The sequence below is a fragment of the Penicillium verrucosum genome (assembly GCF_028828655.1).
Source record: "Penicillium verrucosum strain IBT 35672 chromosome Unknown utg000003l_segment0_segment0, whole genome shotgun sequence".
Taxonomy (NCBI): Eukaryota; Fungi; Ascomycota; class Eurotiomycetes; order Eurotiales; family Aspergillaceae; genus Penicillium; species Penicillium verrucosum.
The window spans coordinates 264,199-291,314 of NW_026643212.1; the positions used below are offsets into that span (position 1 = coordinate 264,199).

At 48.8% G+C, this 27,116-nt stretch overlaps 12 protein-coding genes across 12 annotated transcripts; 5 read left to right on the forward strand and 7 right to left on the reverse strand.

Annotated features, from left to right (window-relative positions):
- Positions 1 to 172: 172 nt before the first annotated feature.
- On the forward strand, positions 173 to 1,645 carry N7516_007898 (uncharacterized protein; the record flags this gene model as incomplete). The annotated part of the gene is made up of 3 exons (XM_057220618.1): positions 173 to 547; positions 600 to 939; positions 996 to 1,645. 3 exons carry the CDS (start codon positions 173 to 175, stop codon positions 1,643 to 1,645), a joined length of 1,365 nt encoding a protein of 454 aa, XP_057070890.1.
- Positions 1,646 to 2,145: 500 nt separating this feature from the next.
- Positions 2,146 to 3,534, reverse strand: N7516_007899 (uncharacterized protein; the record flags this gene model as incomplete). The annotated part of the gene is made up of 1 exon (XM_057220619.1): positions 2,146 to 3,534. One exon carries the CDS (start codon positions 3,532 to 3,534, stop codon positions 2,146 to 2,148), a length of 1,389 nt encoding a protein of 462 aa, XP_057070891.1.
- A 1,462-nt stretch (positions 3,535 to 4,996) lies between these two features.
- On the forward strand, positions 4,997 to 5,920 carry N7516_007900 (uncharacterized protein; the record flags this gene model as incomplete). Its single annotated transcript, XM_057220620.1, has 3 exons — positions 4,997 to 5,370; positions 5,445 to 5,676; positions 5,741 to 5,920. 3 exons carry the CDS (start codon positions 4,997 to 4,999, stop codon positions 5,918 to 5,920), a joined length of 786 nt encoding a protein of 261 aa, XP_057070892.1.
- Positions 5,921 to 6,562: 642 nt separating this feature from the next.
- Positions 6,563 to 6,808, reverse strand: N7516_007901 (uncharacterized protein; the record flags this gene model as incomplete). The annotated part of the gene is made up of 1 exon (XM_057220621.1): positions 6,563 to 6,808. One exon carries the CDS (start codon positions 6,806 to 6,808, stop codon positions 6,563 to 6,565), a length of 246 nt encoding a protein of 81 aa, XP_057070893.1.
- Positions 6,809 to 7,324: 516 nt separating this feature from the next.
- Positions 7,325 to 9,595, reverse strand: N7516_007902 (uncharacterized protein; the record flags this gene model as incomplete). The annotated part of the gene is made up of 1 exon (XM_057220622.1): positions 7,325 to 9,595. The coding sequence occupies one exon, from the start codon at positions 9,593 to 9,595 to the stop codon at positions 7,325 to 7,327; it is 2,271 nt and encodes a 756-aa protein (XP_057070894.1).
- Positions 9,596 to 10,459: 864 nt separating this feature from the next.
- Positions 10,460 to 12,582, reverse strand: N7516_007903 (uncharacterized protein; the record flags this gene model as incomplete). The annotated part of the gene is made up of 9 exons (XM_057220623.1): positions 10,460 to 10,604; positions 10,667 to 10,919; positions 11,000 to 11,136; positions 11,197 to 11,465; positions 11,518 to 11,704; positions 11,772 to 11,847; positions 11,901 to 11,996; positions 12,050 to 12,289; positions 12,345 to 12,582. 9 exons carry the CDS (start codon positions 12,580 to 12,582, stop codon positions 10,460 to 10,462), a joined length of 1,641 nt encoding a protein of 546 aa, XP_057070895.1.
- Positions 12,583 to 13,367: 785 nt separating this feature from the next.
- On the reverse strand, positions 13,368 to 15,932 carry N7516_007904 (GH92 family glycosyl hydrolase; the record flags this gene model as incomplete). The annotated part of the gene is made up of 2 exons (XM_057220624.1): positions 13,368 to 15,254; positions 15,306 to 15,932. 2 exons carry the CDS (start codon positions 15,930 to 15,932, stop codon positions 13,368 to 13,370), a joined length of 2,514 nt encoding a protein of 837 aa, XP_057070896.1.
- Positions 15,933 to 17,277: 1,345 nt separating this feature from the next.
- Positions 17,278 to 18,246, forward strand: N7516_007905 (M50 family metallopeptidase; the record flags this gene model as incomplete). Its single annotated transcript, XM_057220625.1, has 4 exons — positions 17,278 to 17,463; positions 17,514 to 17,876; positions 17,938 to 17,982; positions 18,037 to 18,246. The coding sequence occupies 4 exons, from the start codon at positions 17,278 to 17,280 to the stop codon at positions 18,244 to 18,246; spliced, it is 804 nt and encodes a 267-aa protein (XP_057070897.1).
- A 953-nt stretch (positions 18,247 to 19,199) lies between these two features.
- N7516_007906 (uncharacterized protein) lies at positions 19,200 to 20,936 on the reverse strand (the record flags this gene model as incomplete). The annotated part of the gene is given in 3 exon segments (XM_057220626.1): positions 19,200 to 19,796; positions 19,807 to 20,569; positions 20,623 to 20,936. 3 exon segments carry the CDS (start codon positions 20,901 to 20,903, stop codon positions 19,200 to 19,202), a joined length of 1,641 nt encoding a protein of 546 aa, XP_057070898.1. The 5' UTR covers positions 20,904 to 20,936.
- Positions 20,937 to 21,422: 486 nt separating this feature from the next.
- Positions 21,423 to 22,714, forward strand: N7516_007907 (threonine aldolase GLY1; the record flags this gene model as incomplete). Its single annotated transcript, XM_057220627.1, has 3 exons — positions 21,423 to 21,537; positions 21,590 to 22,543; positions 22,608 to 22,714. The coding sequence occupies 3 exons, from the start codon at positions 21,423 to 21,425 to the stop codon at positions 22,712 to 22,714; spliced, it is 1,176 nt and encodes a 391-aa protein (XP_057070899.1).
- A 341-nt stretch (positions 22,715 to 23,055) lies between these two features.
- N7516_007908 (uncharacterized protein) lies at positions 23,056 to 23,301 on the reverse strand (the record flags this gene model as incomplete). The annotated part of the gene is made up of 2 exons (XM_057220628.1): positions 23,056 to 23,171; positions 23,205 to 23,301. The coding sequence occupies 2 exons, from the start codon at positions 23,299 to 23,301 to the stop codon at positions 23,056 to 23,058; spliced, it is 213 nt and encodes a 70-aa protein (XP_057070900.1).
- A 591-nt stretch (positions 23,302 to 23,892) lies between these two features.
- Positions 23,893 to 27,097, forward strand: N7516_007909 (serine/threonine-protein kinase; the record flags this gene model as incomplete). The annotated part of the gene is made up of 3 exons (XM_057220629.1): positions 23,893 to 24,780; positions 24,833 to 25,233; positions 25,285 to 27,097. The coding sequence occupies 3 exons, from the start codon at positions 23,893 to 23,895 to the stop codon at positions 27,095 to 27,097; spliced, it is 3,102 nt and encodes a 1,033-aa protein (XP_057070901.1).
- Positions 27,098 to 27,116: the final 19 nt, after the last annotated feature.

Consider the following 27,116-nt stretch of genomic DNA (forward strand, 5'->3'; position numbering starts at 1 on the left):
AATGGCAAATGGCAAATCTGTTGGAGTAAACAGTTGGAGACAGACGATATGCGACCGGCAATGTCGTGACGTCGATGCGGAGAATAACATTTTCTGACTGTGCATTTACCATTTACCTTCTTAGAACTTCCTCTTTTATCCTCTCTGTAACTAATTCATTCTGAAGCTCACCATGCAGATTACACACATTCTGTTAAACCTGGCATGTCTGCAGGCTACATGGGCTATCCCTGCCCCGGACCACAGCCTACAGAAGCTACTCCAAGTACCAGCTGGCCATCCCGCAGAATGGTTCGGTCAACAGCCGATTTCACGACATCCGCCTTTCTCTCCGGGACACAAGGACCCGTATGATCACAAGGTCGACTCTGTTGGCGACGAGCGACAGCCATTGCCGTTCCGCAATGGAGATGGCACAACCGTGATGGGACCTCGGAATCGAGATCGTGAACGCCAGAATCCTGATCTTGTTCGTCCGCCGAGCACCGATCATGGCAGTATGCCTAACATGCGATGGAGTTTTGCGGATTCACATATCCGGATTGAGGTATGGTCAATGCAATGTCAGATGTAGTACATCGTTATCTAAGTCTATATAGGAAGGCGGATGGACCCGACAAACAACTATCCGCGAGCTACCCACTAGCCGTGAACTGGCTGGTGTGAACATGCGTCTGGATCAAGGGGTCATCCGTGAACTGCATTGGCATACGGAGGCCGAATGGGCCTATGTTCTTGCTGGAAAAGTGCGAGTCACCGCGCTGGACTTGGAAGGCGCCACTTTTATGGACGACTTGGAGGCAGGAGATCTGTGGTATTTCCCCGCGGGACATCCACACTCGCTCCAAGGTCTTGGTGAAAATGGCACGGAATTTCTTCTGATCTTCGATGATGGGAACTTCTCCGAAGAGTCCACTTTCGTGTTGACTGATTGGTTGGGTATGTTAACTTGTCTGTCTCAATCTATGACATACACATACTAACCCAGTCTCCAGCGCACACTCCCAAAGCAGTCCTAGGAGAGAACTTCCGGATGTCACCTGAAAAATTCGACAATATCCCGTCATCCGAGAAGTACATATTCCAAGGCTCAACCCCTGGAAGCATTGACCAGGAAAAACCACGCACATTCAAGAAGTCAAAGATAAACTTTACACACCATATGCACGCCCAAGAACCCCTTGAAACAAGCGGGGGTCGTGTGCGTATTACCGACTCCTCAAACTTCCCAATTTCCAAGACCGTAGCAGCTGCCCATCTAGAGATCGCTCCGGGCGCCCTACGCGAGATGCACTGGCACCCCAACGCCGACGAATGGAGCTATTTCAAGAAAGGTCGTGCGCGAGTTACGATCTTTGCCGCGGAAGGAAATGCCAGAACATTCAACTACATGGCCGGTGACGTCGGTATCGTCCCTCGGAATATGGGACACTTTGTCGAGAACCTGAGTGACGATGAACCGCTAGAGGTATTGGAAATCTTCCGAGCGGACCGATTCCGGGATTTCTCTCTGTTCCAATGGCTTGGTAGCTCACCGCGCCGGATGATTGCCGAGAATATATTCCCCGGTGATGCTAAGGCTGCGGCGGAATTTTTGAAAAAGATCGAAGATGCTGAGAAGGACCCAATCAAGGATACAATCTGAGTACAATTTAGATAGTTTCATAGCAGGTTCTGGGGTTTTGGAATACATGGCTGGACGGTGTAGTGATCCATGGATGTGCCGTTGTTCGAAAGCCTAACTACCTGTAGCCAATGTTCCATGTATGTGGAAGGAAGAAAACTGCTGTACATGTGAAGGAAGTTCCTAGACAACAATCACAAAGAGATAAATTGGAGATAAAGTCACTTTGTCAGGCGATACAGACAATGAAGGGTCTCCACTGACGTATATATATACTTCCTGGGCGGCTTTGTTGGGAACTATATGCTCGGTCATCCTGATGGTAAATCTTACTGGGAAGTAACACTTCCTGCGGTGGTAGATATAAGGCTGCTAGGGCGAAGCGAAATATTTTGTTTCATTTAAAATTACAAGATCTTTACAACAAAGGTGGTGGAACCGATGAAGGGACAACCACAAGGCTCTGTCTCCGTTTGTAACTCCCCAAGCTTAGCCGATGTCAATATAATCGGGCCGCTCTCCTAGCCTTTACTTTGTGGGGTATCGGGAGTTTCGTTTGTGTCATTAATTTCGAAATCCGGGGTGGCAAGATAGAGGAGCGGGTCAATTGGAATATTACCATCCTCATAAATAGAGAACACTGGATCATGGATAACGAAAGGTTTCAGGCGAACCGCGAGAAGAAATTTGGCATGGTGATAATTTTCAAAGAAAGCTATCAATGCCGTCCAATCCTGAGTGAAAGCATCCGCTTCCTCATGACAATGTTCGTCTTCATCATAACAGTGGACCTGAAGGCTTTGCAGATCTAGACCCAATGCTTCGCAGTTTAGGCAGCGCCGAATAGTATCACGAAACTGCTGGACATTGGCGAAAACGCGGGGGTCCCAGGGGAATTTGAATTCTGAACTGGGCACAGCCACTCGTCTGCTCTTGGCTTGTTCAATAGCACGCACCGTTTCATTGTACATCGGAACACGTTCGTTGTGCACCCAGCATATCTGGATCTCAATCGGTCGTGATGGTTCGGGGCGAACAGACTGTGCTGCCGTCTGCATCCACGACGGGGCGTGCGATTGGTTCACAGTGCGTCCCATTTTCATAACCTCGATATTTGCAAATCGACGCTTCCAGTTTCCCCTCTGAAACCCACTGCCTAGATATCGGAGCACTTCCCAGCAACGATTGTAACATTCAAGTTCGTTCTCCCCCTTGTCCCTCAGGGGACCAAGCTCAGGGCATGGAAAGTTGTCCATCGTTTCTGGGAAGGTTAAGGTATAGCCGATTTTCTCGGATGTATGGCGTTTCAGAAACTCCACCTGTTCAATTTGGGTTCGCGCCAGATTCTCCGCAAAACTGGCAGCCTTGTATTGTTTGACGTTCAATACCATCTTCCACAAAGTCCAAGCCACAATATTCCGTTTCTGGATGTTTTGGTACTGTATAGGATCTCCTGGCCGCCAGGTCCATGCCAACTGGGGAGATGAATCCACAGCCACGATTTCACTTCTCGATTCTGGATTGCACAGAAGTTTCAATACACCAGCTTTTGTCGTCTTTTGGGCCGCTAGTGCGAAGTCCTTTTCGGCAAATAAAACCGGCCATGAGATAGCGAATTCTCGAAGGTCGGAGGTATTCTGAAATTTGAGATATGCTGCCAACTGAGCCTCTTGGTCTTCCAACTTGGCCCAATTCCTCCCATTGAGTCTGACAGGTTCGAAATTAGTAGCCTTGGTTGGTCGTGCTGGTTTTAGTGATTTCGGGGCCACTGGTGTCAGGGAATTATGAGAAGATGTAAGAAGTTGCGGACATTGCGGGTTTTGCGTCGGTGTTCTCACGTTCTCTGAGGGTGGAGTATCAGATGCCGGGGATGCGGCCGTGCGCTTGTTTTGGGGTTGAAACAAACTCATTTTGGTCCTAGGTACCGAGGGCGGTCACGCGCTGGAGAATACCATGGGGTTAGTGACGCGCAATCAGAAGAACGAAACGTGATACTGGGGAACTCACTCGTGGTTGACAGTGCTGTTTAGACACAGAACTGCTAGGGACGTTGGGTCGTGGTGCGCTAGGATGAACGTAGGGTAAGCAGCTGGTAGAAGCAAAGGGTTGAAATATCGAAAACTCAGGTAACCACAGAGGGGTGGTGTTGAAGGGGAAGAAGGACGTCGAAGAGGAGTGGGAATAAGGAGGGTAGGGTGAGTGGATGTTAGGGAGATGAAAGAGATTCGATAATAAGGTCACCTGCCAGTTTGACGAGAACATTCTTCTCCAAGTTCACTATGTTTTCCATTGAAGGCGGTTTGTTGCTGCCAAATGACCGCCTGACATGACAGAAGAGATCTGATATCACGACGAGAAAAGTTAAGCTACTAAGTTGTTGTTTCGAGCTTGATACTATGTCTACTCCTTTATTTCTTTTAGTCTCTAAAGCCTTCACTTAGCACCTATTTGAACTCATGTTGGTACCTAAATGTATTCTAATATCCTGAATGGGACTTTTCTCGAGTCGGAGTCAGTCGTCGAGATATTCTATAACCTTGGCAAAATTGACTGTACTAATCTCATCAAAGTCGCTTTACTGGTTAGTTACTCTATCCTTTGTTTTTGTCAGTTTGATCCAACTTCATCAATCTTGCGACTCCTAAGAAACATTGGGCGACTTCTCCAAAACACGGTCTCTTGTCTCGTCGGGTCAGCCAGTTATCAACGCACCCTACAGAACACAACATCATCTGCGATATTCCGATATTCCGCTCATTTCCCCTCTCTTTCGATGACTTTTAATCGCTGTCCGCATCACGGATCTAACTTGACCACGAATTCGTACTGAGTATTATTATAGAAAGATATTTATATTGGGTCTATGCTTGGTTGTCAATTGTAGTAGCACTAATGGTACCTCTACTTACTATGTAATTCCCTAACAAAAGCAAGTACCTTTCTATAAAGTAAAGCTTCATGAAAATTAACTAACTATAAGCTTAGAAGAAGAAGGTTTCTGTATAGCTTCAACTATCGCCCAGATGGTAGTTTGAATACCAAAGAAAGCCCGGAGAAAAATACATTAATTATGCAGCTATAATAAATTGGCATTTTTGTATTGCTTGGGGCCTATTATGGGCCTTTGCGGGTTGGCTGGGCTATTCAGAGGTCTAGTCGCCCGGCAACAGACCCCCACTCACATCACCAACATCACTTTCTGTTAAGCACTCTCCACTCTGTTGAACATCCACCACTCGTTCCCCTTCTCTAGTTCCCTACTAACACACCTACTGTGCTCCTTCAACATAAAACCACCGAAATATCCCAGTCACGCTCGTCCAGATTCTGAAAACTCCCATCCAAGCCAGGATTACCGCGAGACCAACAAACATGTCTTCAGACACAACTCCCAAGGAATCAAGCGACCATTTGGAGCAGCGCAAGACTCTAATCCTGCTCGAAGATGCCATCGATGCTCTGAAAGTGCACACACTTGATGCATCGCAACTAGATGAATTGAACATCAAGCGACAGCCAATGGCTCTCAACAAAGACTCAGACATTAAGCCACGCTTCTTCGCGCCGAAACTCAACCTCCCGCAACCTTCTAAGAAACTAATTCGCAGAACGATCGAGCACCTCAATGACAAGACTGCTTTTACAGACGCAATGTCTCGAGCATATCACTTCGAAAGAGAATGGAGTTATTATGCTATGTCTAAAACCAAGTTTGTATGTGAAGATAGGATATGGCGTTCGATGAGGTCAGTATCTTCTATTATTATCCTAAGATATATTGTTATTATACTAGTTCATAGTCTCTAACGGCCCTCGACAGCGTCGGTGATTACAACCCTTACAAGCATTTGTATAAGTATGACAAGCCAGATTTCGGCGTGTTCAGGATCATGGACATTCCCGACAAGGAATCCCCACATATGAAAGCAGTCATATACCATGGCTTGGAGGGGGTGGATAGCACATTGTGTCGTGGGGAGCTATTGATCATCCTTCGCCTGATGCTGAGCCAGTTGAGAAAAGTACGGTTACTTCACCATGAGGTCGCACCGGTAAGTCGTTGATTTTCCCAACTCCCTATCGACTTTTGTACACTGCTAACTGGTTATTCTGCAGATCTTGATTGTCTCGTTTATGGGCAAGAATGCGCGTTTGTTGGAGTCCTACTTTGATGGTGAGAGCCTTGTTCTGCGCTCTTCTGATCTTTACGAGTTATCTGAGCAGACAATCACGTCGATGGTTTTCAAGGGCTTCGCGGAGTGGTTCCTCGGTGGGCCAGCGGGCAACACGCTCTAGATTACGGATCTTGTTTCTTTGGGTCGGGAAGGTATTGAATGGGTTATGAATTGGTCTTCGACTATGGTTAGTTAGGTTCGAATGTTTTTATTCTATTAGAGCTGGTTTCTCGCGCTTTTGATGTACGTGACGTATTATGTGTTTAATGTCATTAATGCAACAAGTTAACAATGTTATCTCCGACGACCATTTTTAATTGGTAACACTGCACTACTATATATATAGTAACTAGTTAGCTTTACTGTGGCATATAGTGACAGTGGGGTAAATGTTTATCACAGTGATAGAAATATTGAAGCCCTACGTGGAGCTTTCACATAGGTAATTCACCTTGGAGTTTCAACAAATTCATTTTGCGTGCAATGCAAGGCATGCACAGGCTCTATACTCTAGCTACAGCCCCTTTGTCTATGGCTTTACTTCTGGGTGCATTGTATTGGGGGGTGGTGCTGAGCAGACAAAGATAGTTATGAGCATACAATACATAGCCTACAAAGCCGGAATAGGAAGTCACTAAGAATAAAAATCATTGTTTGTGTCGCATTGTGAAAGGTCAGAAGGAGAATCTCAATAACGTATGATCGGTATCCATGCCCCGTGTCTCAATCCTTCTGTTCCACCCAGAGAGCAGTGGTAAGTGTCTCATTCATCGTCGTCATCCTGTTGAACAAAGCCCTCCAGGATTCTCTTTCCTTCTTCAGCGTCATCATTGTCCCATGGCTTAAGCCCGAAGGATTGCATGAAGGAAGTCCAGCCGCCATAGGATTTCACAATCGCCCGCTCGGCAGGGGTGAGAGGGGGTTGTATTGGAGAAAGGTCAGCCATGGATTCCACATTGTGTTCGATGTCACAAGGGGGGTATATACGAAGAGCATCAGTTGCTGGCATTTTGGCGGTGGATGAGTCTTGAGTTTCCTAGTAAGGTTCAGACAGTGGTCACTAGTCCATGTCCACTATGTTAGCTACTCGGATACAGTCTGTGGGAAGATACATTGATAAAACTCACAGTGAAATGGGTTCCAGAGTTGTAGTATGTTGTAGTGTGATATGTGGGAAAATGGTGAAGAAGTGAAGAAGTGAGAAAGGAAATATCAGACAATGTGGGGTCGACAAACAAACTTTGGGAAGGTGCCGCCTCAGTTCCTGCCTGCGATACCATATCAGGGGTATCGCTCTACGATGTAAAATGTTGTATAACCGGGAATATATATACTATCTGCAAGTGTTATAGACCGGTCTCGGAAGTGAGTGAAAATCGGAGGCCCTGGTGGGCTTTTGTCTGTAAAGGTAGGAAATTGACATGAACAGCTTCTAACTACAAACCCATCTTGATTGAGGCGTTTCGAGAAACCAGGATTGGGGATTTTATTCATCAAGGGTTCTCACGGACAGCTGCGGTGGCGGTTAGAAATGGATAAGGGTGTTATTCTCCTGGCGGACAAATTGCAGGAAGTCATCCAAATCACTATTGTTCGGCGTACCAACGACAAAGACCGCGGGCTTCCCGTAAGGGGCGTAGACGCGTGCAGTCTGGCCAGCGTGATACTTCTTCCTAGACCAAACGTGGGTGAAAGTTTGATTCTTGCCGGGGAAGTAAACCTTAACGCTAGTACGACCAGGGTCCAGCACTGGTGCGACGTATAAATCTGAGCCAAGATAGAAGCTCTGGTAGCTGATTGACTTGGCGACCTCGTCATCCGGGTGGTAGATGACGGGCATGCGGAGCAAGGGCCAGCCCAGGTTCATGCTTTCGGTTTCCAAGATGCGACGGCGGTACTTGGCAAGACTTGCAAACAAGCGCGCGTTATAACTGAACCAAGAGTATGTAGTGGAGTTGGTATAGAACTGGGCATTGACCTCAGGGACGTTGCCCTCGTGGGTACGAAAGACGACACTCGAGACAGCGGCAAGTTCGCCCCATCGACCGAGCAATTCAGAAGAGCGGTTCACAACACCGTTACCATCCCAAGTAGTGGTGTACCCACCAATCTCCATGTGGCCGTGGGCATAGCCTGACAGACCCATATGGCCAATAACGGTCACGGCAGCTTTGATGCCATCGTTGACACCCCAGTTGGTGTTCTGGTCGCCTGCCCAGTATAGATTCATATGCCGGTTTGCCGCCATAGATGAGGAGCGGTGGAAGAGGATGGCGTCGGAGAATGAAGATACATTCTTTCCAATCCACTGGTGGAGAGCAGCCCACTCGCGGGGATAGGCATTATGGTAGAAGAATGGATCAATGCTCCTGTTGGCGAACTGGGTGTCCGCGTAGGTAGGGGTGTATTCGCCGAAATCTGTCATGAATCCAGAGATATTGGCACTCCAGACTTGATCGAGCATGACCTCCTTAAACCAGGATCGTCCAGCAGGGTTGGTGAGATCCAGAATACCGGCGTCAAGCCCTGGACCACTGGAAATGACCGATGTGCTATTAGTAGTGGAGTTTTGGATCATGTAACGACCCTGGCTAGCCTCGTCGTATAGGTTGGTGAGGTAGCCATTAGGTTTCGTGCTGACATTTGCTAGGAAAGGGTTGATGTATGCCAGGGTACGGACGTTGTGTTGATCCCGCAGAGACTGCACGAACTCCTTCCATGTCGGGTAGAGTGTGGTGTCAGATTCCCAGTTCCACCAAAGACGAGATACATTCAGCGACATGTAGGACACACTTTGTGAGTGTGTCCCAGACCAATCTTGAAGCCAAACGGCACCAATGGGACATTCAAGCTCAAGTCCTTGCTTGACAATCCGGTTCACCTTGCTCTGGCCGCCCTGAATAGCAAGCACTGCACCGGTGTCAACCCACTCCGGTAACGCAACCATCTTGCCGGTATAATCTGTGAGCATGGAAATACCGTCGAGCATGTTTTCGGCTTGCATGAAGTAGCCGTCCACGGCCAGGCCATCATATCGCACAGTAACGGCATTAGGATCGCTGAAATTGAAGCTGGTGTACGCAGAGCTCTCCTGTGCCAGGTGGAACACCCGAGATTTGGAGCTGATATACTGCGGGATAGCAGTGTACGTTGTGAAATGGTCTCCACCGGCGAAGAAGCTGTCCTTGCTTTCAAGACGAGTTGTGGGCTGGTCACCGCGACCCACACCTTGCTCGCGCGAGAATATGGGGACAGTCAGGTTTTTGAAAGAGGCGAAGGATCCCTGCGCTCCAAGTCCGTAGAAGTCTTCCGACGGTGAAGAACGGTATGTCATGAACAGTTTCGTTGCGGCATCAGCCGACCTTCCAGGGTCTACGTTGACGCTAAAGGCAATGCGATTGGGGAACTGCGACGGAACCCAGAAGGCGACAGAGAAATGAGGAGTGGCATCACCACATCCGGTGAGTTGACCCTGAATTACCGCAGCGTTGTCGTTTGAACTTCCTTGCCATGACCGAAGGGCAACATCACTAATATTCTGACCGGTACACTTGTTTTGGTCGACTTCATTAATCTTGAAGTTACCGTTGGAGCCGATCACCTCGTCATCTCCCGCGCTGGCACTGACAAATGGCTGGCCTGGCACGGTCCCCCAGATTGACCGGCCATGTTGGGCAATGGAGAGACGGTTGTCATTAACCGTGAGTTCGAAGCCGTTTCCTAGGTGCCATGCAGCATGGACCGCCACACACGGAGCTGCGAGAGTGCCCCAAAGCCAAAGATTAGGAGGACGCATGTTAGAATGAGAATATGGTGGGAGTCAAGCAGGGTCCATGTGGCGATGGTCCAGCTTATAAAACCTTGCGGTCTCCATAATAGTAGAGTCTGCAGAGTCCTTGAATGACATCCTAGGAGATGTCTGTCCCACTTGGTATATTCGTTCCAAGTGTTATTGGCCAGCAGTCTGTAGCTTTGAGCCAATCAATACGGTGCCATATCATCTCTAGAAGTGATCAGCCAATTTTATAACCTGAGTTGGCGATACCAAAAGCTCACGGAGAAATAGGCCCCACAGCCGACCACCCGTCGGCTAATCGCGTAGCGTCCCATCGGCAACGGGGCTTACAACGGGGCTTACTATGATAACATACGGGGATTGGATTGACGTCAGTTCCTTGATAGATCAGGCGAATACAGATACCCTTCCACCTGTAGATTGAGGTGTAGATATTTGCTGCCGAGGTCCCTAATGTGGCTGGAAAGGGACCGGGTCGGCCCCGGGGAAGTGGGGCGGACCGGTAAAGTGTATCCCGCGATATGTATGGTCGGGGTTTCGATTACCCGGGAGGCTTCCATTTGAGAGCTTCAGTTACAATACATTACACTACACTGTAAGAGTGGTGCCAAACGCGGTATATAATCAGGCATCTTTAGGCATCTTCAGAGAGCATTATTAGTAATAATTAGTTTCCGACCCCTTGGCCTGGATACAGGCGGACTCCACACGGGCTTGCTGAGATCACGTCTTTAACGCTAAAATGATACATAGATATGGTGACATCGCCTTGGAACAGTGATAATATGAATGTACGGAGTATTTGGCTAACATGTTAATGATATGCGCCACTTGTTGTGGTCACCTGGTTACTCCGTATATTTCTCAGGCATTCCTCTTCGGGACCCTGACAAGCCGGTGTGCCAGGGCACCATCATCCAATTTGAGAACAGTTTGTTCCCATTTGAATCCTTGAATTCTAGGAAGAAGCTTAATCCAGACATAATAGTAAACTCCACACACGCCGATACTGTATTGATCGGTCAAGTCAGCGATATATACCAACTATGAGCAAGGACAGGAACAACTTACATTCCAAGAGCAACCGCGCAATATGTTGCATACCAGAAGCTCACATCGCCTCCATTGGCCCCAGTACTGGGCGGATACCATGGCATCACGACCATGTACAGGTTAGAGAGAATTGCAAATGCCACTGTAACATGCCAGGCTTGGTAGTCCGGTGGCGGGAGATTGAGGCGTGCCCGACGAATTCGAGTGACCACCAGGCCAATTGTGAGTATTGAGCCGAAGAAGCTCGATGAGTAAACTCCGAGGTCCACAACTATTTCCCAAAATTAGCACACGGCTTTTTTAGTTCCCGCAGTCATCAAACAGCAGGTTAGCAAGAAGACCGGGACGTACCGAAACTGAATGCATCACCAGCGGGTGGCCCCAGGATCATGATCACCGTTAAGCTCCATTTCACAAAGTACGGACCGAGCGGTGTTCCAAACGGTCTCGTGGAAGTCCAAAATGAAGTGAAAGGCAAAACACCTTGTCTATCTCCGAATAACGGGTTAAGGTCACTTCCAAAATATACACACTGTTTCATCACTGACCTTCCACACTCCCTGAGCATACGGGACTGTCCAATAAGCACGGCAAGGAGATTTCCAAAAGCACTAATGCAGATAAGGAAATTCAACGCCTTAGAGGCACCACCAGTTCCAAATACCTTCTCGAAAAAAACACCAGCGGCAACGACTTTCGAGTTTAGAATCTCCTCTTTGGTCGCAGCGCTATAATAGGCAATGTTGGCCAACACATATAGGACTGCCGTCACTCCCAATGAGAGCGGAGCACTCCACTTCAAGGTTTTGGTAGGATTCTAATTCAAGTTAGAAAAGAATGGTCGTCAAATTGTAATGTGAAAGGCATACCCGGACTTCATTGACAACATTGAAAGCATTCTCATAGCCCGAAAAGGAGAACCAAACCTTGGTCAATGCATTGGTTGCTCCGTAGGCTGTGGCGCCGGTAGTACCTTCAAAGGCATTCCTAAAATTTGCCTTGGGGTCTTTCACTGAGGTATGACCTCCGAGAACCACCAAACCAGTTACACCGATGCTAAATTTGGTCAGCTCTGCCAGTTAAATATATCTGTCTTGCAGGTATATTGCGGGTAAACACGTACAATATCAAGGTCAATAACTTGACCAACCCGATGGCATTTGCCAATCTCAAAGACCATCTGGTGTGAAACGCAAGAACTGTGGGGAGATCATTAGAGCGTATCACACCAAGAGCAAGGATTATCACTCACCCAGTACCGCGACACTATAGCAAGCTACGGCGACCCCCTTCAACTTCCACGGAGTCGCCTCCGAATCCGCAAGTTTGAAGAGATACTGGGCCAGTACTAGATAATGTCAGTACTCGTTGCTTCGCCATACCCCAGAAATGGAATCATACCAACAGCATTACTGCTACTAAACGAGAAAAGCACCGTCTGCATTGCAAAGACAGTGGGGAAGAAGTATTTGGGTCGGGGATACGACTGTTCCAAGTAGACAACCTCCGAACCAGACCGACTGGGGAAAGACGATGCGAATTCCATGTAGACCGATAGAGAGCTCGACGCCATCAAATATCCAATCACCCAATAGAACAATGTGAGACCAACAGAGCCGGCACCCTTGAGGACCGTCGATGCTATTGTATGTAAGGATATCGTCAAACAATCCGAAGAGTGTTGAGGTGTACGTACGTGTTGAAAACACTCCCGTTCCAATCATCTTACTCAAATTCAAGAACACCACAGTAACCCAACCGACCGAATACCCCAGCGGGGAATTAACCTCGACGGGAGCTCCCGATGCCTCCTGGTATGTGGCCTTGGAGGTGTTTCCACCGGTTTCGGTGGTAAATTTCAAACCATCATTATCTCTGCTATCATATTGAGGGAGCTGCTCTGTGTCTTCCCGTACGGGAGAGGGAATACCCATGTTTGAAAGGTAGGAGGAAAGTTGAGAAGAACTGGGATCTTCCTGAAACACATAGCGAGACATGGTATGTACATATACTCTTGTTCAACTTGGGTCCCCTGGAATAACTGGGGCGCGGCCAAGGGAGCGGCAGGCCTCATCTGCCCAGAACCTATAGTAACATGATAAGACGGGATGGAATGACCGGCAGGGATTTTAGCCCTTGTGGCGTTTATGTTAAATTCCAGCTTCGGTTAGTATTGCCCTGATGCACGCTCTAATCCTGGTTGGGTATCATGCATGGTAGCTTCCAGCGGATATAGTTAAATGCTATCGCTAGGTTGCAATGGGAAAGCCGAGGAATAAATTTGCAACCAGTTAGAAAGTCGATGGGGTAGAACTTTATCAATGGCCAAGGAATTATGTGTTCAGTTGCAAGACGGCATGTACTATGGCGCAATAGTTTGCAACAGATCATGAGAATGAGGTGATACAAAATACATGAGGGGTTCCAAAGATGGTCCTCGGATCCAATTATACATTTGAATAAGATGCAATATCGACATGGGTATGCTGCAGGATCAAACTAGCTAGAAATGTGTGGCGACTAATGAATCCCAACGAAGCAGGAAGTCGATGGATGAACGCGGGAAATGGACATTGGAAAAAAGTACTCGACCAACAGATTCTAACCCCATAACAATTGGAATACGAAGCGACTTTTCAATTGTCAAAACCGGTGATCGCTACATCCAGTTCTATCTCAAGTCTTGATCTCTCTGGTGTATTTGGACGCGCTCCAAGTATCAAGTTTCCCATAAGGGGCGACTTCCCCAGGAAGTGGGTGTAGCACTCATTTCGAACTCGATTCTTGCCGCATGTACAATCTGATTGTGCTTCAAAATAGGGGCGTTGACAGGTTTCCCATCCACCTTGATACCAACAATGTATGGTTTCGTGGATGCCCCCGGAGCGCGAATTTCAAGCCTCCTCTCTCTACCATTGGCGACAGCTCCACCAGTTTTCGCTTCGTTAGAAATACGGATGGACACTTCCTCAAAGAACGGTGTCCCGACAACATACTCGTCACTTGCAGGGTTGACGGGGTAGAATCCCAATGCGGAGAAGACGTACCAAGCACTCATCTGTCCTAAGTCTTCATTTCCGCCCAACCCTCCACTGGTCGCATTGTAGTTCTCCCAAGCAATGTTCCTGATTATCTCGGCTGCTTGATTGGGATAACCAAGAGCAGAATATATATAGGGTACATGGTGACTTGGTTCGTTGGTATGGTCATTATGACCGCCCTGGAAATGAGAATCCAACTTATTGCGGAAGGCTTCACGACCACCAAAAAGGTCAGCCAGTCCTTTCAAATCATGCATCACATTAAAGGTGTAGACCCAGTCATCGCCTTCGGTCCATCCAAAAGTGTTATTAGCCCATGTCCCGTTCGCGTTACGAGCTTGCATAAACTGAGTCTCGTTCCTCCAAAGATACGCGTAATTCCCGCTTCGCTTCTGGAGCGCTTGCACAGTGGCGTTGCTCTCTCCCGCATGGGCAGCAACAACCGAGCAGGCATAGTCATTGAATGCGTAGTCCAATGTGCGGCTACCGGCCTCGGACCATCCGTCGTTAGACACCCACCCCTGCTTCATGTATGATGTGAGTCCAGCACGGGCCTCATATGAAGTACCGGGCTCACGGTCATAGTACAGGGTATCGGTATCTTGATCAGGCGGGGTGTAAGCATCCTTTTTGACTGCTTGCCAAGCCTTGCCAATATCAAAGCCCCTGAAGCCTCGCTCTAGAGCGTTGGCAAGGACCACATCTGCATTCGTCGCGATCATAATATTTGTCTCGACCAGGTTGGCCCACATTGGCAACCAACCAGACCAATCGAAGATACGTAGCAAGGATCGCATCATGCTGTTCACACGCTCTGGTGCGAATAGAGTTAAGAGAGAGTGCTCGGCTCTGTATGTATCCCAAATTGACCAAGACTGGTAATATGAGTCGTTCTCGGTGTGGACACTATCGGTATAGCCCGAGTAGAAAATACGCGGTGCACCATCCCGCTTTGACGTTGGCTCAGAAAAGTCACTTGGATACTGGAGTGCATGGAACAAGCCAGTATACCAAATAGTGCGCGGGTCGTTATCTGGACGAGTCTTGTTGATGCCCTTGATGGATACCCTGCCCAACTTCTCAAGCCAGGCTGACTTCACCTTTTCAACAGTATCCTCGAAGGTGCGCTCATCTGGAGCCTGGATCTCAAGGTTCTTTCGTGCCTGTGCGACGCTGATGTACGAAACACCAGTCCGCACTTCGACGCGGGATGTCGAGTTGGCAAATTTCACATATGCACCAGTGAAATTCCCGTGTCGGTGGATCTCATCCTTTATAACTGAGTCTCCATTTGCCACACCAAATTCAGTAAACGGCTCAGAAAAGCGGGATACGAAATACCCTTTGAACGACGGTGCTTTGTCCGGTCCGAGGAGGTAATCCTGACGCTCAGTGTTATAGCCGTAGACCTCCCGACTGTTCGCATCCACATGGACTTGGCCTGTCCAGTTCCGACGCGAAGCTTGAATAAATACCCATGGCTGTTCTTCGCCGCCGAAATTGGTAGAGCTGTGTTTGAAGTCAAATCGAAAATGGCCCACGTGGGAATCTGCGGACATGGCAACCTGAAATCCATCAGAAATAATTCAGGATGATTATGAAAAGCGACCAGATACCTGAATTGATCTCTTATTGTCATCACCATCTGTACTACGAGGCATAGGCTCAATCCGCCGTTTTCGCGTCCGTCCACTGGCACCCTCCTTCACCTCATCCGGCACGGAGCCCGCACCCCCGGGAACAGGCCCATCGCCTACAGCCTCAGCCGTGGCATTCCAGTCACGGTTCAAGAGCTGAGCAGCATCAACAAGGACCTCATAAACATATGGCGTACTCCTCTCATCCTTCTTCCTGAACCGCAGTCCTCGGTTCTGAAATAGAGGCTGCACTTCGCCGATTCCCGGTATCAGTACAACCTGGCCGGCCTCGCCCATCCAAATAGCTGGTTGGTGCGTGGCCTGGAATCCATGGATGAGACGGTCGCTGTCACCGTAGGGTACTTGCGAGATGAAGTTCTCGCGGGTCTGCGGTGTCCATCGGGTCATCCCGAAGGGAGGGCTGACCGATGGGATCATGCCGCCATTGCCATTTGGTGTTGTTCCATAGGTACCGATGAGGGGGTTAACAAATTTGAGAACACCGGCATTTTGGTGGTAGGTTGTGTCTGTGTTCGACTCTGTAGTTAGCTGGGAGCATGTACCAGTTACAAGTCCTGCTAGGAGAACTGGGAGCACGCAGAGCATGGTGATGGAGGAGCGTTGGTAGGAGACAGGCTCTCCCCGCATTACCCAGATCTTACTTTGTAGATCAAATTGACTTTTCTACCTCACAATGGAAGTTCCAAGGTTGATCCCAATCCCCGAAATGCGGGGTTTGGTAGTACTGGCAAGTAGTAGCAACATTCCTGTTTCATTGGAGGCTTTCGAAACTACTACTTACCATCTTTAGAGAGATCTACTATGTTCATTTTATTTTAAAATGGGTCTTGCCAGTCACTCCGTGACTCAGGCCCTGAGTTACAAAATCAGAATCAAAGAAGACAGGAATTTTTAAAGGTAGTAAACAACCCTCTGATTTGAAAATTTTGAAATATTGACAATGATTAAAGCATCGTTTTCATCTGTGAACAACGACAGACACAGCACTTGCCGTAGAGAGCAACCTTATCAATCCATGTGCATTGTGCTGAACAACCTATCACCAGTATCAGTAATCGCTCTGTCGGTGAATTGGTTGTCCGAAGATTGCAGGGCGACAAAGTAGGAAATCGCCAGCAAGTGTATCACCCCAGCAACCACTACAATGGGAATGGTCGCGTAGAGACTTCGGATATGTGGTACAAACTCCAATGCCTAAATTGGGTAGATTGCACTTCGTTGGGATTGCGATTCGGAAGGGCATTACAGAGCATCTGAAGTCTCGTTAAGCTTTTCGCATCTTTTCTCTGCAACTCGACGCTCGCATAATTCCTCTCGAAGTCGGTCCAGGCGGCATGTGACTGCTGTTGAAGACTTAACATCGTAAACCACCATTTTAATCTTGTACTTCCCAGGGAACTCATTCAATCTCTTATTCGATGCAAGACTGAGTTGCACGAGTTGTTGAAATTGAATGGTGAGTGAAACGATAAAGAGCAGTTGAAGTTCCAAAGTGTGTTTGTTAACTTAATGTATGAAATGGAGCTTATATATATAATCCTTCACCTACAATCCAAGACAGCTGGCATGTGTAACCCGCGCATAAGTTTTTCAGATGATGATATCTCTTATAAGAAACATATATCATATTGAATCCTGAAGTTCTGCAATTATCTGTCAATAATACGATTTTCAATGTTTTGATAGACGGTGGTATGAAAGAGAGTGAAACCCTTCAGCCTAAAAGGCCAAGCGGGCCAAGCCACTAAAAATAGCCACGGCAGATCAGCCACCTGCGCCACGAAAAATAACAAGTGGCATGCGCGTCCCTATAGGGACGCGTGGATGATCTCTCTAAGAGTTTAAATAAACTCCACTTGCACTTTCTCCGTCATTTCGCACGTTTGCATTTTTCCATTTCCCGATTTTCCGACCTTGTTTATCGCACACCATGCCAGCCCTATATGCAGCGCTAGCCCAAAGCGCGGTGGAAACGGCCCCGCACCAACTGGCCCGGCGTGGCTTGAGCGTCAACCACACCCAAGGCGTCACCTTAGGGGTGATGGCAGCATATGTTGTGGTCATCGCGCTATTATGGAATCTACCATATGTCCGGTGGGTACTATGGCCCTTCAAGGTAAATACTTCCAGCCCTATATTGACAGACTGCGATTAACCCCTTGACAGATGTTAGTGATTGCGTTCCATGAATTCGGTCATGCGATTACGGCTTGCTGTACCGGCGGAAAAGTCAAGTCCATATCGCTGGATCCACATGAAGGTGGTGTTACTGTCATGCAGGGCGGTATGAGTGCTATTACTCTGCCTGCTGGGTACCTGGGATCGTCGATTATCGGCGCTCTATTGATCTTTGCTGGCTTTAATATCGTTGCCAGCAAGGTTGCCAGTATCATCCTTGGTGTCTGCTTTCTGCTCACCCTTTGGTGGGCGCGGAGAGACTGGCTGACCATCATGACTGTTCTCCTTGCAGTCGGGTTGTTGGTGGCATGCTGGTTCATTGCCCACGGTGAAGCCTTGCGCTGGGTCGTGGTATGTCTGATGATTTAATTCACCTCATCGTCAACTTTTACTGATCTAATTTTCTCTACAGCTGTTTATTGGTGTCATGTCTGCTTTGTACAGTGTTTGGGATATTGTAAGTACTAGTTACCACACTGTTGATTTATGTTGTTAATAACCTGTGCTCCAGTGTGACGATCTCATCCTTCGCAAAGTAAACAGCTCCGATGCCAGCGTCTTTGCGAAGAGATACGGTGGATCTTCCCAGTGCTGGGGAGTCATCTGGTCTCTCATCTCTCTTGCCTTCATGGCCATTGGCATCATTGGTGGGATCGCGGCATTCCCTCAGTCATTCAGCCAACAACAGTCCGATTCGCAGGACTTCATCTCTACTCGCTAGTAACTCTCAGTCTTTGGGGACATTGCAGAGTGAAAATAATGATAATTAATGAGACATGATAGTGCGTTAGGATATATTGGCATATAGCTTAGGAATCCAATTTCCAATTACTCTACCGATATCTGTGATTACAAATACATCGATATTATCTTTATGGCGATAATATTGTAGATGGCCCTGGGAAGTACCAAAAATGGAGTATGCCTCTTCCGCATTTGATGTTATGCCGGAGTAGACGAGCATACTGAATTACTGGGTAACTTCTGAATTGTGGGATTAGTATCCAAAGGTCGGTGGAGGACATAAACTCACAGGGAGTGAACTTAAGACTGCAGTATGGTACAGCAATACCAATCGTCCTTGAACTATCCATGGATGGGAAACAGCCTATATATATATAGACATGATTTCTGGCACGACTATTCAATGCTCACCATTTGAGAAGGGGGAAATACAGCCCTCCGCACTATATAAGCCACCGTGACCGAGCTTGATAGACTAGGTGAAACTCCACTGCGAGTTGTAGATGCAAGATGATGAAACCAACCGTCGGGCATTTCACCGCTGGTTGTTCAGCTATTCATCAATTAATCGCGAGTTGCTTTTTCAATGAGAACAGAAAAAGAATTGAGCTAGCTAGATTTTTTACGATCTCTATTCTATACATATATGTATAAACTAGGGCAATCGGCGGAATATGTATGTGGCTAGTGTCCCTGAGGTAGCTAATCTATTTGCGCCGAAATGATATCAGGGACGTCAATATACGAGCACACCGACATGTTTTTCATAAACCACACAAAACACCTTTCGATGTATAACAAGGAATCGAGGGGATTGACGAGGAACTACCCGCAGCTACCAATCGTTTTCGGTTGGAGTTTTGGCCATAATACAGTTGTGTCTTGTTTTTTCTCTAGTGTACAAGTATGTGAATGATATTCGCCGACAATTTATCGTGTATTCTCGGCCTCCAAGGCCTCCTCGTGCTGTAAAGCCATCTTGGCCATGACGTCCCGCGCCGCGACCTTAGCTTTCCGCTTCTCATTCATAGCGGCCTCATCTCCATCATCTTCTGGACCACCAGTTCGTTTCCCATTGGGGGAGCCAGTATTACGCTTTGTCTTTTTGTTGGGTGCTGTTTGAGCCTCAGGAGGGGGCTTGATCAATTCTTGTGACTTCTGCTGGTCCTCCTGCGCAAGTCCATGGTTGATATTTGGACCAAGGGATTGTGCACGCAAGCTACGACGAGACGTGCGACGTCGCACTGTGTTTTGCTGGCCGTTTGATTCGACATCTTCCTGCGTGCTAGAAGGAGCTGTACTTGGTGATTCGGTGGAAGCGGGAATGGTGGGTTGGCTGATCGATTTCCTTGGCCTGCCAGGCTGTCTTTTCTGAGGAACAGCTTGGGGCTCTGGGGGAGCTGTTTGAGGGCTATCTTCAACCGGGGCACTCAGACGTGGGCGTTTGGCTATAGTTTGCTGTAGTGTATAGGATTGGCATTGAAGGGAGTTAGAGGTATTTTGGGGCTCTCGAGGAGGCATGTGCACCTCTAGGGACCTCGGTTCCTCTTGTGCCGGGGGGCTCCTTGGTAATTGCAGCTTGACGTTCGTCATTGAGAGGAACGCGAGAGCTATACCTCGGCGGATCTGATAGCGACATTTCGTCCACCATATCGTCTTCGTCGAACGAGTCCGCGACTGCCTGACTGCGATCGCTCGGGAATGCGTCAGGCCAGTTACGTTTCCGGCCCGCTTGAAGCAAGCCGGGGCTCCGAACTTCGGGAAGCGCAGCGTTCATGTTCATTACCGACAATGACTCTTGCTGCTGTGGGATGGTTACTCCCATGTAGCGATTCTTCAGTTTCAGCGCTTCAATCTCCAACTTCAATTTTTCGATCTCGTCAGACTTGGACTTTAGCTCCTTCAGCACCATAGCAATCATGTCAAAGTCCTGTCCCTGCAGTATGGAGCCTTCGCCCAGATTTCGGCCGGGTCCATTCAACTCAATCCGAAGTGCTGTAAATGAATGTTTGAGATCTGACATTGTGTCTTGGAGATGGTACACTGAGTTGGAGATCTGATCAATGCTTCTACCCTGGTGAAGCATTTGCTTTTGCATAGAGGGATCGAGGGTGCTGGGGTCTGTGCAGCCAGCTGGCACTAGTGCGCTGCCTTGGACGAGGTCGGGGTTTCGGCGCGGAGGTTCTTTTGGGGGACAAATTAGTCGTTCAAGGGCCCCCTGGTTGAAGACCGGCTCCACCGTTCGCATGGTAACAATCTCCCTAAAAGCGACTTTCGACATTTTCCACAGAATATTCATCCTAAGAACAGATTAGCAAGTGAGAAGCGGCAGTGTTGGTCCACAGCCACTTACCCGTTGTCAAGTGGACAAAGTACCCCCATCCGTTGCTGACAGAGTTTACATGACACTTCTTGGATGACACGGCCACGTAATAGGGTCATGTCCGATGTCTGAGGGATTTGCTTCCGCTCTGAAGAAACGGCGATGCGATGGAGGTCGACACTGAGCCACGCCGTTGGGATTGAGTAAGCATTAGATAGTTTGGCCCACCCATTCTCTAGTGCAGCCAGCGAGCTGGAGCACCGAGCACACTGACACAAAATGCCAGGCCGTGTGAGATGGGATAGATCCATCTTTGCGCGACCAGTATGAGGGTGAGGAGTTAGAGAGTCCGTAAGATTGTGCGGGCTTGAACCACTGAAGCACATTGCCCGCCCGCGGCCAGCCAAAGCTGACTCAGCGGTCGAGGCCGTCCGTTGGACGCACTAGTCCTAATTTGGTTATCGATAAGGACTACTTGCAGTGGCGTCATAGCCGCGGTAGCCTCGAGTTACAGTTTATACACTTCTGATAGGGGAAAGACGACTTTTTGGTTGTGAACCTGGACTGGGATAAATTGTCTGCTTATCCCCCGATCACCAATGTAATCCGCTGCATATCGACGATATCTATACTGCCCGGTTCCACAATGTAGCATCCATTCTGTCCCCGGATCACGTGTCGGCTCCCCTCTTTTCACAATTCCCTCGAGTCATTTGCGCTTGCTGTCGCAAAGCTCATCCATGAATCGCTTGTTGCACCCGTTCTGTCGGTCTTCCTCGGCATTTCAAATAATAGCCCCACGCGGACGAAAGATCATCCTTCCGGTCGCGATGGCACAACTCTCTACTGATGCTGCCCTGGGTCGTGCCTCGGCAGTCATTGGCACCACTGACAAGAAGCCCACAGGCTGGCACGGGGCTGGAGCTGCGGAGTTCGACCTGCGAAGTATGACTCAGCCGGGAATGCCAAAGACGGAATTGAAGCTGATTTGAGTCAGGCGATACAATGACGAAGCCTACACCGTCGATGCTCGAAGCGATCTGCCAAACAACTCTTCTGGATGATGTGTTCGAGGAGGATCCAGTCACCAACGAGCTGCAAAGATATGTTGCCGAGATTACCAAACATGAGGATAGTCTGTTGGTCCTTTCCGGGACAATGGGAAACCAGGTGGCCATTCGCTCGCATCTCGCGCAGCCACCTCACTCAGTGTTATGCGACCATAGATCACATATCATTTGTTATGAAGCTGGTGGTGTGAGCGCCTGGACTGGTGCCACTGTGAGCCCTGTTATTCCCAAAAACGGGGTGCATTTGACCTTGGAAGATGTCAAAAAGCATGCAGTGCTTGGTGATAATATTCATTATTGTCCGACCAAATTGATCAGTTTGGAGAATACCCTGGATGGGATGATTATGCCGCTCGCCGAGGCGAAGCGCATTGTGGAATGGGCTCATGCTAATGACATCAAGGTTCACTTGGACGGTGCCCGGCTCTGGGAGGCCGTCGTGTCCGGGGCTGGGAGCTTACCTGAATATACAAGCCTGTTTGATAGCGTTAGTCTTTGCTTTTCCAAGGGGCTAGGGGCACCCATTGGAAGTATCATTGTGGGCTCCCAAGAGTTTATCAAGAAAGCGCGCTGGTTCCGCAAATCTATCGGTGGCGGTGCTCGACAGACGGGCGTGATTGCAGCTGCGGCCCGGGTTGCACTTACTGAAACTTTTGGCACAGACCCCAAAGGCCAGACCGGAAAGCTTGCAGCAACACATAAAAAGGCGAAGCACGTAGCCGATCTGTGGACCAGTCGCAGTGGGAAGCTGGAGTACCCCCTGCACACCAACATGGTTTGGTTGGATCTCGAGGCATCAGGAGTGGGTCCAAATGACCTGGCAGAGATTGGACAGCAAAAAGGGCTGAGATTGATGGGTGGCCGCGTGGTGGTCCATTACCGTAAGTGCTCCCTTAATCTGCCTTGGGGCCGGGAATGCATGAATCAAAACCTGACCTGTCACAGAGGTATCGGATGAAGCGCTCGCACGACTGGAACAAGTGTTCGATACTGCACTCAAGGGTGATTTCAAACGGAGTGAAGATGTTAGCAAGCCATACGGGAGTAAGTAGTTGAAGGAAACAATAACTGGATATAGTGTTACCTCCATATGTACATATATGAAAGCCTTGCTTCACTAGTTAGGTAGAGATAGATGTACGTATGTATTTTTCCTTTTCTCTCATAGATCGAACTCGAGGAGATTCCGTCCATAGATGGTTCCCCCCGCCATATCCCGCTTGGCCAATCAACGTGCCTGCTGCCTGATGAGTAAGGAGTTTACGCGCCTTAGGAACGCGTCGTTGCCTCAGGTACCGAGTCGCGGCTCGTTCCTGGTCTTGTTCCTCGGACGACGACCTTCCAGGAGTGCGACTTTGCGCCCAGGCGTCCCCATTTTTATCTGTCTACTCTCTCAATTTTTACTAGCTGTGGACAGGTCGATAGGCAATCTTTCAAGCTGTGTGAGTTCATCCTCGACCTCGAGTCGATGATAAACAAAGGTCTCTTCAAGCTTCCAAACGACGTTTGCTAATTTGTTGGAACGGAATTTCACAGACATACCTCCTGGCCCACTCGAAATTGCAGAATACAGCCCCCTCCTTAATTCGAGCATTGTTAATCCGGAAACACCATTGGGTAGCATCTCATTGAACACCATCTTGACAGTCCGGTATCCCTCCACCGGTAGACATCTTTATCACCAGGATCGAGCTCTGTATTCCTATGGCTTGGGGACAAGGGCTGCATAGACTCACTGCGAATTACATGGGCAGCATCATCATCTCTGTTTACCAATACTGGCTTTGAGGAGAGTCGAGGAGGGACACCCCACTCTGCAAGGCACACAGTTCACTTATCGGTCACTCATTGCTTATTCCGCTCCTTGCAATAACTGAGGCAAACATTTGTGACCAATCCTTTGACCATCCGACACATACACTGGTTAATGTGTCATTGGTCCTAAACCATACATATCATTATCTTGCCCAACTTTTGCCCGGGTGTGCGGTTCCTTGGTCCCAGTACCCATTCCCCTCGAGGTATATATAAAGTCCCCCTTACCATTACTTCTTGGTCCAACATTACTGACTTATTATATCCCCAGTCTACGACTTTAATGACCTTTTTATGCACATTTCCTTTGCTAGCTTTGCAGCACATATACCCTACCCCATCGGATCTGTACCTGTAGTTCATTTCTCTACTCATTCTCCTAGCACCTTCATTTGCACCTGCATTCGTCCTCATAATGGAAGCCACTCAGGAATCCACCCAGCCATGTGCTGATCCTCGCCGAATGGGAATGAATAACTCTGGCATCCAAGATTCAGACTTGGCCGACATCATCTGTATCCTCCATCCAAATTCGCATGCTGCCCATGATGCTGTTGGTGCTACTGGAGGAATATGTGCTCAGCATATACTCCAAAGGGACGTACTGGAGCATGAATCCTCCCACACAGCAGCCTTAGATTTGGCATTGAGGCTGTCGTCGAAAGTTCACAACCTGGGACTTGGTTTCTGCTTCGGTCGCAATCGCTCTCGCTGCGATGTTCTTCTGAGTGTTGATGACGATGCTAAACGTGTGTCGAACACTCACTTTCGCATATTTCTAACCGAGGACGGCATTCTTATGCTCCAGGATACGTCGACAAATGGTACCATTGTGGATAATTGCCGCCTGCGGAAATCCCAGAAGGATGGCAACAGTCGAATGCTCACAAATGGATCCGTCATTCAAGTCATTACCGGATCACAAACCTCCGATGAGGTCCGCTTTGTGGTTCGAATTCCGTCACGAGAAGGATTCGCTGTCCAATATCACCAGAACTTGTTTCGTTATTTCGAAAGAGTCCATGCTCATGCCCCGACGCATAAAGAACGACAGGGCCCAGGCCCGTCGGCCTTGGCATGGTCATCCGCCAACGCATATGGCATGCATTGGACTGGTGGTGCCGAGTACAACGTGACTGGACAGATTGGAAAGGGTGCATTCGCTACTGTGTACAAGATTGCAACCAAGCAACATGGCGCCATCTATGCAGCAAAGGAACTCGACAAGCGCCGCTTTATGAAAAATGGTATCCTTGATCAAAAGGTCGATAATGAGATGAAAATCATGAGAGATCTCACACATGTAAGCGATGTTCCTGAGTTTGCCTTGTAATGTGATAACTAACCCGTTGTAGCCGAATATCGTTCAATACATCAATCACCACGAGCATGATCGATGGATCTATATAATCATGGAGTATGTGCCAGGCGGCGAGTTGTCGACATATCTGCAAACCCAGGGAAGAATCGCGGAGGAGATGGTGAGAACGATCGCACGACAAACGTTACGAGCACTTCACTATTTGCATAAACGCCGCATCACCCATCGGGATATCAAACCGGACAACATCCTGATTGCCTCGTTGGATCCTCTCAGAATCAAATTATCCGACTTTGGGTTGTCGAAAGTGGTGGAGCAGGAAACCTTTTTGAAGACTTTTTGTGGAACGCTTCTCTACTGTGCGCCTGAGGTGTACCCGGACTATGATCAATACCGCCGTGGCGAGCTCCGAAAGAGGCGTCGCGTTGGAGAGCAGTAAGTCACTGATTTCTTTTTCTCTTGGGAAGCTTCTGCTGATATTTGAAGACCGCCTAAAACATCTCCGTACAGCCAATCCGTTGACATGTGGTCGTTAGGGGCAGTTCTTTTCCATATCCTGTGTGGCGTTCCGCCATACTCAGGGCGTGCAGAAGATCGAGGTGTCCAAATGCTTCGTACTATTATGACAAGTGATGCTGATTTTGATGCCTTGCGCAAAGTAGGCGTGTCTGAATCTGGCATTGACTTTGTCGCCCAGCTTCTCAACCGGGACCCTTTCTCTCGTCCGACAGAGAAGGAATGTTTCCAGCACCCTTGGATTGCGGAGGTCCCTGATGTAGATGAGTATGAGGATGATGACGACTTGCTGTATGACCATCAACGTGAGCTTTCAATCATTGGCGAGGATGCCGAGGACGAGCTAGACGCTTCACAATTGTCTCTCGCTGAGGGTCCGGGGTACATACATGAAGCCGAGGGTGAAGAAGGTAGCAGCAGTGAAGAAATCTCCAAACGGCCTCGGATTGAGTACATCCCCACCGATGTTCGCTATCCCAGCCTTCCAAATATTGAGAGCTTCCAAGATGGGCAAGCAGTGGTGGACAATCATGCCAAACGTTTGTTTGGCGAAGTTTCTGCCTCAGCGCTGCGAAGCTCCCACGCACTCGGCAACATGGATGCATACGACGCAAACAATTTTCACGTTGACTTTCTCTCTTCCGGTGAGTCGATGATGAGCGACAATCCCAACGAGTCGATTATTTCCCTCCCGGTGGTTCCCTTCGGTGGCACTGCGCCCAGTTTGATGGGCGCTGAGAAGCTCGTTGGGCAACTCAACATGAATTCTTTGAACCCCGCTCTTCAAGTCAAGGGTGGCCCGGTTAACAAATCCTCCTTGCGGCAGACCACTCCTGGGCACATCAAGGACGGGATGCCAGCTAGTACACTAAACAGGGATTCTGTGCCGCCGACTTCGAGTCCTCAGGAACAACCTGTCTCGAGTCCCCAGGAGCCAACCCCAAAAGCAAAGTTCACGCGTCGGATTGACCTTGCGGTTGCAATCCCCGACACAGCCAGCGAGGCATCTAGCGATAATAGCGCCCGCAGCAGCCGCCGCGACCCTGCTCCCAACGACACCTCCCTCCCCTCCAAATCACAATACGACCCGGAGTTTGCTACCACCCTTGATGCGCAGACAGGCCAAGCTATCTTGGACCAGATGAATGCGGAAGAATCAGACCCGTCAGAACCGATTGTTCATCGACCCAACTCCCCGCCTATTTCCTCCACTCTGTCAGATCCCAAGTTCGCGAAACCACCAAAGCGATATGGAAGGTTGAAGAGTCTCCCCGGTTCGATATTCGACTTGACAATCTACCTTGAAGATAGACTCACCTCATGGGGTCGAGGCCCACTAGCCACCGTCAAGCATGCCGACCGCATGGACACAAGGATTCCCGCCTATGCCCTAGAGGTTACATTCTGGACTCCAGGAATCGAGGCGAGGATCGCAGCAGGTGAAAGCTGGCTTGAAATTCCAGGTGTGATGGCTATTCTCTCCACCAAAGCGCGTTCTGGCATATGGGTAAACGACACATTGCTGCGCCGTGGCTCTATGACCGAGGATGGTCCCGAGGCTTTACAATTTGGGAAGCTCTACACGGGCGACATCATCACTGTGTACCAAAACAAAGACCGAACAAAGTTCCTCAAGCTCCAGTGCGACTTCACCCAGGGCGACAGCGCCCAGCCTCGGCCCGGACATGAAGCCGGGTTCATGGTGCGACAGGCTCTTATGGCCAAGGCTGGCGGGCTGGCGAACCGAATGCCCATTCAGCCTCAATGCAAGGATCGGGATTAGATTGAGATCTGGTATTATT